Genomic DNA, 11,485 nt, shown 5'->3' on the forward strand with positions numbered 1-11,485 from the left:
GTCAATAATGATACAATGAATGTTAAGATAAACTAATAAAATCAATTGGTTAAAATGGGACAAATGCTTGGGAAACATGAAAAGAAATATAATTGTAATTGAGAGATGAAATGTGGTATGAATTAAGGGTGTTGTGAAATAAAATAATAATATGAACTAAATATGTTTATAAGATGAAATGGGGTATAGATTAAATACGATGTGAAAAGGAAACATAAAAAACGAAAATATTACAATGAATTCGATGAATATAAAAGAAGTAAGTGTAAAAAAAATGTATTGAAATGAGTTATGGAATAATTGAAAAATCAAGGAGTCCTTAAACGAGATCCCTCAAGTGACAACCAAGCTACCCCACTCCTTTAAGTGCAATTCGTATTTTTTTAATTTTCAAATGAGAAAAAAATAAGTATTCGAAAATACTCTTGGATTTATAACTACAATTAGCTACATAAATACAGCAAAGAAAGGAGATAAGAGAGGATAAACATATTCAGTTATGCCCAGATATGAAAGCAGCAGTCTTTTTGAGCATAGCCACAGCATTGCCGCAGGTTGGATTGAACAAATGAAAGACGTGCCCCTCTCCTTCAGCCTCCATGGTTTCAACTGCTCCACCCCATCCACACTTCTTCAAAGCCTCGCAATATAACAAGTCTCTGTCCCTTAGCAAATCTTTCTCGGCGACAGCAACAAGAACCTTGGAGCACCCCAAACTAGCCAGTTTTGGATCTGTGGTGGGATTGATTAAAGGGTCATCACACCCACTTGTCGTCGGACATGCAAGGTGCCATGTAGCAGCAATCCCTTTCAACACTCTTTCTAATTCATGAACTTCATTTCCAATTGGTTCTTTGCCCCAGAAATAAGGATGTATTAAGACAACACCTACAGCTTTTACACCAAATAATCTCTCTTGACCATATCTCATGGCCATGTGGTGTGCTATGTTACCACCGGCGCTGTCTCCAGCCAAATACACCTTTCCGAAATCAGCATGGTTATTTAGCCACTTTTCAGGGCCATCTCCATTAACATGAGATGCAACCCATTTCAGGGCAGTCCATGAATCGTCATATGGAACAGGGATTGGATGTTCTGGGACTCTCCTGTAATCAACCGAGACAGCAATGACTTTAGCCTCCGCGACCAAGATATTAAGGTAATTATGGTAGGCAGGCGAGAAGGCACTCTCTACGCAAAAGCCTCCTCCATAAAAGTAAATCAAGAGGGGGAGCTTCTTGTCAGGATCCACGCCTGGTGGGAGGTAAAGTCTAGATGATAGTTTTGCTTCTTTTGAATAGACAGCATCTTTAGACAGGACACTGGATTTGGGATCCAAGGAAGGAGGGACGATTTCGTTGCCAACGAGCCTCTCTATGCTTCCATCTTTATATACGATAATAAAGGGAGACAGATCTAGGGCAGCATCAGGCTCGGCTGCATCCATGTCGAATGAAAACATGGTGACTTTTTTTTTTTCCTTTCGTTTCTGTTGTACAAGAAAAGAGGAAGTTAGGGCACGAAAAAAGGATCGAGGGTCTTTTATAGACAGTAGTGAAAGACACAGACACAAGCAAGAATATTAATTACTTCATGGGCTAGCATGTCAACAGGGATTTTTTTAGGAATGTGGTGTAAGTTATATTTTTAAAAATTTTGAATTTTTTCTATTTAGAATAATTTCTTTTTATATTTTTAAATTTATATTTTTAAATTATTTTGATGTGTTGATGTAAAAATAATTTTTTTAAAAAATAAAACAATTTTATTTTAATATATTTTTAAATAAAAAATATTGTTAACCATCATCATTATTACCGTTACAAACAGCATACGTTACCAAAGCTTTCTAGATGGGTTGGATTTCTAAAGTGAGCGTGTCCAAACCATATTCATCTTAGTCATCTAAGGAATGCTAGTACGACGTCAGGAATCACATATAAAGGGAGTGTTTGTTATTGCCCTTTTTTATTTATAAAAGAAAGTTTTTTTTTAAAATAATTTTTTTATATTTTTAGATTGTTTTTAAATATTGATGTTAAAAATAAATTTTAAAAAATTATTTTAATATATTTTTAAATAAAAAATATTTTAAAAAATAACTACACCACTACACTACAATACCAAATTTATTAAAATATAATAAAACAATAACATGAATAACCGTGAAACTAATAACTTCACTAATGTCATGCTACGTTGTAATAAAATTCATAGTATTAGGATTAGTGTTAATCAAAATATACTATAATTCAAGTACAGAATATAAGAATTCACCTATTTTGAGATATAAACTGAAAAGGAAATAATTATTGCATTCATTTTTGTTTGGTTAAAGAAAACAAATTTGGTTTCATGTTTATCACCTCCATTTTGAAAATTAGCTTTTAACTAAACATATTGCCCCTGTTTCGTCGAAGGTGGAACAATAATTTTTTTTAATATAAAAAATGATAAGCATGAAAACAATTCAAGTCCAAAGTCATTGGTTAAAGTAATAATTTAAATAATATGAAAAAATAGAATACAATAAAAATAAATAAATTGACCAAAAAATAATAAGAAAAGGATAGAAAGAACCATATTCGAGCCTATCTGGATTATAAACAACCTAATGCTAACCTAATTGAAGGAAAACCAGAACAAAAAGAGTCAACCTTAAAAAAAGAACATCAACTTTAAAAAAAAGAGAAAAAACAAAGCAATCCTAGATGAACCTCCTAAACTTTATTGAGTCTAAAAAACCTGCAACTTCTTAGATCATGGTCGGGTTTAATTAAAAAGCTTAAATGTCATCCAATTTAATTTTGAATGATGGAGTCGTTGGAAAAATTACTAATAAAAAAACTTGTAAAAGAAAAGGAATAGCAAAACAAAAAGGGCTTAAAATCTGACACAAAAAAACCAAATAAAGATAAAATTTGAAAAAAATCAAATTATCCCAAAAAATTTGAGAAAAAATGATTAGGACTAAATTTGACATCAAGGGATGAAATTGAAAAAAAAACAATCAATAAAAAAACCATGCAAAAAAAAAAAGGAATTAACAACAACCAATGTAAATAAAAAAAATTACAAATAAGAGAAGAGGGACTGAATCGAAAGAAAAAAAACAATTGAAGGGTTGGTTTGCTTTTCGGCATGGCTTGCATGCAAATCCAAAAAGAAAGAGAAGGAAGAAAAAAGAAAAGTCATTTCCGACTAAACGGCGCCAAACCATCATACATGCGCCCTACAGGGAGAAAGAGGACGTTGAGATGAATCCAATGATGCGACGAAAGTGCCAGAACAACAATAGGATTCATCTGCGTGCCACCTAAAGTCGGCGGAGCGGCTGACGCGCTGGCGAGTGCTTTGCAAGCTCCAACAACTTTTTTTTATTTTTTTTAATTGCATACAACAAAAAAAATACCCAAGACCAATCAAAAATCACAAACAGACCATGGGAAAATTACTACAAAGCCCTTGAATGCAAGGCTAAAAAATTAGAATGGCATGGGTAATGTCATAATTCTACTGTTTGACCAAACATGAAAATAAAAAATCATCCTTGTGTAGAAAACATCGAAGTATATTATTTCAGGGTTAAATTCGTTCTTTTATTGTGCATTTACAAACACAATTACCAAAATAACCCCACTCAATTCCCAAAAGACATTCATGTCTTGTGGAAAAGACTATTTTACCTCTAAAACAAAGGTAAAAGAGAAAATGACTAAGGGACAAGACAATAATTATACTATTGAAATGAATACTAAATTGTCTTGAAGCACACTAAATCATCGCCAGCTTTAGCTTTTTGTTAATTATCGTCAGCTGTCTTGTAACCCTTTTCTTTGTTAGTTGTAACAAGTCAACACACAATCAAGAAAGTTGCTCCTAGCTAGCTTCAAAATATAAATCTTACAAATTCCCCATGAGTTTTATAGAAAATATTCAAATCTCAATGTTAGGCATGAGAATTTATATAAAAGTGGAGAAAATTGTCGATTTGGAGGTCAACTCGAGGTAAGGTCCGGGTCACTTGTTAGAAGGGTCAACATAAAATAAAAGTGGTCATTATCATAATTTTAAATCTTGATTTAGGGCCAACCCATGGCAAGGTCATGGATCAGGTGGGTTAACGTAAGGATAAAAGTTGTTATTATCATAGTTTTAAAATCCAACTTGGAGGTTGACCGGGGCAAGACCCATGTCACAGGTTAGAAGGCTCAACACAGGTTGACTCAAGTTAACGTATGGATAAAAATGATTATTATCATAGTTTTAAAACTCAATTTGAGAGTTAACCCGAGATAAGGTTCATGTCAAAGATCGAGAGGGTCAACTTAACTGACCAAAAAAATTAAAAATAATCAAAACAACCTTATTTTGATCATTTTTCTCAAAAACATCATGGGTTTTTGACCTGTGTTTTATCCCGGGTTGACTTGGGTTTTTGACCAGGTTAGGTTAAGTAAATCATTCATTTATTTTTTCTTAAACTCGGACCAGTTCATGCTCCGGATCAACCTATCAAGTCAATTTTGATTTTATAACTAGAGTTATTATAATATTATTAATTTCAACACTAAATATAAATTAAAGTAACACACACACACACACAATATTGCTTCTCTGATGCAAAAAAAAGGGATCTGCGAATTAATGTGCGTTTAATGCGTATTCAAGTGGGCATATTACTGGGATTGTCCTCTATATTGGGAAGGGTTATCTTCCTTCTACTTTGATTGGACTTAACATTTTTTTTTTTGCTAGGAATCTGATAATGTTGTTTGTTCTTAAGGATCTGTTGTGTTTTTATTTGTTTTTAACTAGGTATAGGTGATGTTATCTTTTTTTTGCTTTTAGACTTGTCTTACCTTACTTATTCTTATCAATTGGGGTTTTGGAGAAGCTGCCATGTTTATTTAATCATTATGGCAAGTCTACTTGCTACATCTTTTTCACTCATATATAATGGCTATAATCCTTCTTCTAGGGTTCTAGGTTGTTGTTTTTTTTAGCGATTTATGCTAAAAAAGGTTTGGGTCATCATCTTATTATTTTTTTCTTCTTTGTTTATTTCTTTTTAAAAGTTTTTGCTATTCTTTTTACACTGCGTATGGTCTGAGTCGTTTATGCTATTCTTTTCTTCTTTTATTGAGCTGTTTTTTATATAGACATTGGTCATCTAAGTAGCATATTGTAAGTAGTTTTAACATCTATGACATGCAAAAGTGCATTGGATTCCATATCTTCCATGTATATTGCAAGTCTTATCTTTCTTATGGCTTTTTTGCCCTCATTAATTAAAGCCTTGAATCATCAGATGATTTGGAAAGAGTTCATCCATAGAAATCCCGAGCTCTTTTTAATGGTTTTAAGAGGTAATATATTGACAGCCGAATCATCATCCATCAAGATACAATTCACCATCTTTTCATTAACATATCATTTAATAAAAAGAGGCCAATTATAGAGTTTTGATCCAAGCAATAGGTCTTCATCATTGAAGGATATCTTCGTGGTGCATACACCGTGAGGAAAATTTGGAGAGTCATCATACCTTTCCTTCATGACCTTTTTAGTATGAGTTTTCTCTTCATTAACATGATAGCAAGCAATAAATATATTTTTCATCCTTCTCAGCTTCCTTGACATGTACTCATTCAGTGTAACGAGTTTTCCTAAGCTTTAAGTTGGAAAAACCTCCTCTCTAATTGGTATGGACTTTCGTCCATTTTTTTGCCGTATTGGCTCATCAATTACCTTCCTCACCATCAATTCTCATTATAATTGGCTTTGTCATATGCATGCGTTTCTTCCTCTCTTTTCTATATATGACTAAAGTCCATCATTTATCGAATTTTCAAATGAATCAGGCTTCAAGTTGATAACTTGAGGTGCAAGGGTTATACATGAAGTTTAACTCGAGAACACAGTGGAACTCGTAGGAAAAATGACGTGGACCTAAATTGACCATGGTTATGATATTAGAGACTGCTATTTCATCATAAAAAATGATATCCCTATTCTTATGTAGCCTCATGATCTTGTCTTTCAACACTAAACACTTCTCTATATGATGGCTGATCAAGCGGTGATATTTGCAATATTTTAGATTGTCCACTTGGTTTGCTTCTTCAAGACACTTCACCTTTAGCAACTGATGAGATTTGCCTCAAGTAGATTATCTACCATCCTTTCGACATCTGCTTAAATGCCCCGGAGCAGGAGCCTGCCCCTCAGTTGGAATCGGGTAACAGATGAGATACAGAGGTGGCAAGTCAAAATTCTGGAGTTGAAGCAAGAACATCATAGAATCATCGAAGCTTTTGCCCAACAGGAGGAGAGAAGGCGAGCCCAATAAGAGCGGTATTGGCAATTTCATTTTGAAAGAAGGAAAGTAGCCCGTTTGAGGGTAGAAAATGAATGACTAAGATTTTGAATCAATTAGAATAGATATGGGCAGGATATGACGATTCCGACAAGGACAATTCTTTCGTCGTGCCTAATCTTGATTCACTATTTCCATTTTTTTTACAAAAAGTTTCAGTTTTAAATCTTAATATGTCTGAGTAAGGGAATGAATACACTTTTTCTTGTCACTCTTTAGGGATGGCCTGTTTTTTCACCCTTTTAAAAAGTAGCTGGTGTTGCATGATCATTCCTCTTAACTTTAGTTGGTACCTTTATGGAAGCAGAGTTAACTACTAAAGACTGCTTTCCCTCGACTTTTAGAGCATTCTTTCCGAATATATGATCTTCATGTTTATTTCTTTTGGGCTTTTGCATATGTAATAATAAGCTTTTAGCTGCAGCAATGCTAAATTCCATGTCGTGTGCTCGAGCAGCCAATTCTTCAAAAGACTTTGGTTTGATGCCTTGTAAAATATAGCGTAGTCCCCAATGCATCTCTTAAATACATATGTCTAGAGAAAAAGATTTCGGTGAACTGCTCTCTAGAATTGAGGCTAAGGTTTCTCTATCGATAAATGTAGTCGATGACATGCTCCTCTTTCTGATGACATGCTCCTCTTTCTGATGATATGACGAGTGCTATAGAAGCGGTTAAGAAACTCGCATTCCAATTGCTCCCAACTATCGATTGAGCCAAACTCCAAGTTAGTGTACTAGTCGAAGGCATTACCTTTCAAGGAACGAACAAACTCTTTTACCATAAGATCACCATTAGTTCTGGCATTGTTGTAAGTATCCATAAAGTGAGCTATATGTTGCCTAGGATTCCCTTTGCCACTGAATTGTTGAAACTTTGGTGGTTGATAACTCAGAGGCATCCTTAGCAGGTTGATTATTTGGTTGTATGACTTCACATAAGAGTATGAAGGTTGAAGTGAGCTTTTTACTTGGTTCGTGATGGCTTTCTTGATAAGTTCTTTCAGTTGATTCGTGGTGAAGATGCCATTAGTAATACCATGGATATTCCTTGTAGCTTCAATTGTAAAATTCTCAATGACATCTAGTTAATCTACCTGCAAAGCCTTGGTAGCTGAAGTTTGGCCTCCTTCATTCATGCTCTCTAATTTATTCATTAACTTTGCTATCTCATGGTCTTTTGTCTTGAGTGAAGTCAAAAGCCCCTCGATGAGTTGAATTAGTAGCCTTGTTGCTTTTGGAAGCAACAATGGTGATCATGTTCTTCCTAGTTGCCATTGAGAGGTTATTGGAAATTCTTTCTTGAAGGGAAAATATGAGAGGTAGAGAAATCCATAGTGGAGCCACTAGAAATATGTAAACACAATTTTGAGCACTTGAAATTAAACAAGTACACATGTACAAATATATAATTTTATTAAATATATAACCGAGTACAATTTTTATCTAAAATATTCTTGCAAAAGAATAAAAAAATCCTCTGATTCTTTCCTTGGATTTGATATATGGTGACTTGATTTATTTGTGAAACCAAGCCAAGATTTGTGCTTTGCAAGAGCACGAATTTGGATGTGTATTGCGAAGCGATATTTGGTGATTTGATGCTTTGAAGAGTATCTTTGATTTGTCTTCAAAGTGTTGTTGAAGAACTTTTATGGGCATTTAGGCTTGGTCTAATAAAGCTTCGTTCTTTGTAGACTTCAACCGTAGATGAAGGAGACTTGAGAGTTTTTGAGAGAGTTTCCTTACTTGAAGTGCTTGGCTTAAAGAAAATTTTGTATCTCTAAGAATTCTTCCTCCCCTTTTTGTCTAGGGTAAAGGCCTTTTATTTATAAAGATTTATAAGGGCTTTCAAGTCCTTTTTCAATACCACATGACATTATTTTATTGATTAATTTTTATTTATAAGATCTTGTATTTATGACAAAATATATGAAGATCCATTTATTTTCCATGTTATTTATTTTAATTTTATTTTATCCTTTCATGTAAAATATTTTAAATATCCCATCTCATGTGTTAACCTTTCATTGATCAAGAAATATATGAAGACCCACTTATTTTCCATATTATTTATTTTAATTTTATTTTATCCTTTCATGTAAAAATAAAATTAAAAAAACACATGGTAAAATTTGATCGACAAATTTTTTTTTTTTGTTTCTACACTCCCATTTAGTTGATGTTTTTCTTATTCTTTGTCATGGTTGCGCAAGCTGTGGTTTTGCAGCCTTTTAATGCCCTGGTTTCTTTGCTTTTCTTTCTTAGGATTCGTCGTTGTTGGTGATTCTTCTAAGCATTTTGTCTGGCCTTTGTGGTTGTGTTCTACCCCTCATTTCAAGGTAAAGATAGCCACTCTTTTTCATTCTGATTGTTTTAATTGCTTGCAACGTTTTTGTTGTTTTCTCTTCTGTTTTGGTTTCTGACTTTGCTTCGCATCACCTTCACGTTCATTCGGCTTATGTTTCATTAATCAATAAGTCAACTTAAGCCTAATGGCGTCTGATAAGCATTCATATTAGAGAATATCCACGCTATTATGTAGATGTTGTTTTTGTGTTTGGTGGTGAATCCAATAGACTCATAATGCCATGTCACTTTGTTTTTCACGATATGTTTTTCATGACCTTTTATTCATTGTTCTTAGGGTTAAGCTCACTCTTAGGGTAAATTGATTGAAACGAAGATGGTTACGACAGATTTCATTTTATATATTGATTGTAAGGGTTGGATAATAGCTTATTATATACCATGTGTTTATTTAGTTGTCAAAAAAGGAATTCTTGGGTGTGTTTCTGGTTTGCTTTTCCAGGGAAGGAGCCTCTGTGATTTCATCTTTATCACAGCAGACTTCTAGCTGCTGCCCTTTTTATTTATCCTTCAGTTATTTTTTACCTGCTGTATCATGGCTACTATAGTATGGGAATGAGATCAACAATTTTGTCTTAACCCTTATAGCTAAATTGGAAACATAAATCTTTTAGCTGTGACCTTTTGAAACACAAATCTTTAAGCTGTTTTGGATTGGCCATTATAGCTAAACCTGAGGCATAAACTTGAAACATAAGCGTATATATACTGATGGAGGTAAGTGCACCTAACTGCTATTTTTCTCACAGCAGCAGCTCTTTCAACTCCCAATTACTCCAATAGCCATTCCCCTCCCGTTGTGAACTCCACAGCTTCGTCCCAAACAACAGCCTCATAGTTTTCATCAGGAACTCGGTAATGCCAGTCTCACGGGAATAAGGAGGAGACTTGATTTCCAGTATGAGATAGAAAACAATCTTCCGATAACTCCCATTAAGATTCTTCTCTAATTTATCACCCATTCTCCTGGTTTTTTTTTAACATTTAACCTAGCATACCAGCCTGCATGTCAACTGTCATTCGCTATCTTTCTTGGTAATCAACAAAAACAAAAAAAAAATATATGTTTTTTCATTAACAGCCCTTTTGGTTTTTTCTGACCCAACCGTGCTTTTTGTCGTAAGCTGATGGATGAACAATTTTGTCTTCATATTTTTTGTTGCTTTCATGTTACAGCTTGAATTTAGAGCTTCAAGACATCACACCAACAGCATCAGCCTTGGACGAAAGGCCTTTTTTAACATTTCAATTTGTACATCATTTTACTTTGTTAATCTCTTTTGTGATTACTTGGGTTCATACTCAATTCTAGATAAAATACTAGATTCATATATTACTATATAATCTATTTACATAGATTCATCACCAAACACTTCATACTTTTCTTGCACAATTTTCCCTTCTTGAAGAAAAACTTATCATTTAAGCATTTCATATCCCTTTTTAAATAATTATTCATGCATTAAATAGAATTAGTGATCTTTCCATATTTTTATAATAAATTTTTAACATAATCTTCTCTATATGAACCCTACCCAAAATTTTGCTTCACTATTTTCTTACATAAATAACAACATCATAATTTAAAATTCCACATACCCCATTCATCAAGTTATTATTCCATAATTAACTTTCTCATCACAAATTCAGCATTCCCATGACAACACATACATATCCCCATTCATCTATTACATTATACACATAATATTACAAGAGTTATATTATGTACAAGACATGGAAAGTAAATACAAAATTATCATTAAAAGAATTTACTATAGTAATTCAAAAGGATGAGGTGCCAATCACCTACCTGAACCTCTTGTCAATCAAACTCTTCAGAGGAGGTACCATAGTTAGTATTCCTTCAATTTCATTTCATTAAACAATATTCATGTTTACACAATTTTTTTCCAATCCTTCGTTTCACTAATTCTATATACTAATTCTATATTTTTACACTAATTCTATATTCTCTTATCATAGCCATTTTAAATCTCATCAACCTATATACTAATCATCACTTAAGTGGCATTTGGTTACAATCTTGGGATAGAAAAAAAGAAGATGACGGAGACAAAAATATTTTTAGTTGAAGAGACAGATACATATATAAAAATAAATTTGTTTCTGAGATAATTTTGAAGTGAATTTTTGTACTTAAAAAATAGAAGGTATAAAAGAAACATGTCTGCAAAGACAATATTTATTATTTTTTATTTCTAAAATATCATTGTAAAAAACTCTTAATTCCAAAAATTTTCAACTAAGATATGTAAGAATAAAAATGATTATTATCATAGTTTTAAAACCCAACTCGGTGGTCAATTTGGGGCAAAGCCCGGGTCATTAGTCAAGGCGTGGTTCACGGGTCAGGTTGGCCCGAGTCAGCGTAAGAATAAAAATGATTATTATCATAGTTCTAAAACTTAATTCGAGGATCAATTCGGGACAAGGCTTGGGTCACGAGTGAGGTTAACCATTGACCTGAGTCAATATAAGGACATAAATAATTATTATCATAGTTTAAAACCTGACTCGAGAGTCGACTAGGGGTAAGGCCTAGGTCATGTGTTAGGAGGATCAAACCAAGTTGACTTGGGTCAACATAAAATAAAAGTAATTATTATCATAGTGTTAAAACTTGATTAGAGGATCAACTCAAGGCAAGGCCCCAGTCATGTATCAGGAGAGTCAACCCATATTGATGTAGGTCAATGTAAGGATAAAAATTGTC

General features: G+C 33.3%; 1 protein-coding gene across 1 annotated transcript; it reads right to left on the minus strand.

Moving 5' to 3' along the window:
* Window positions 1–327: 327 nt before the first annotated feature.
* On the minus strand, window positions 328–1,519 carry LOC18097802 (probable carboxylesterase 7). Its single transcript, XM_006384364.3, has one exon. It carries the CDS (start codon window positions 1,463–1,465, stop codon window positions 494–496), a length of 972 nt encoding a protein of 323 aa, XP_006384426.3. The 5' UTR covers window positions 1,466–1,519; the 3' UTR covers window positions 328–493.
* Between the last annotated feature and the right edge of the window lie 9,966 nt (window positions 1,520–11,485).

This window comes from Populus trichocarpa, chromosome 4 (assembly GCF_000002775.5).
Source record: "Populus trichocarpa isolate Nisqually-1 chromosome 4, P.trichocarpa_v4.1, whole genome shotgun sequence".
NCBI lineage: Eukaryota > Viridiplantae > Streptophyta > Magnoliopsida > Malpighiales > Salicaceae > Populus > Populus trichocarpa.

Bases quoted from the DNA above. Each gene is read 5' to 3' on its own strand.
- LOC18097802 (XM_006384364.3), bottom strand. From the start codon at position 1,465: ATGTTTTCATTCGACATGGATGCAGCCGAGCCTGATGCTGCCCTAGAT.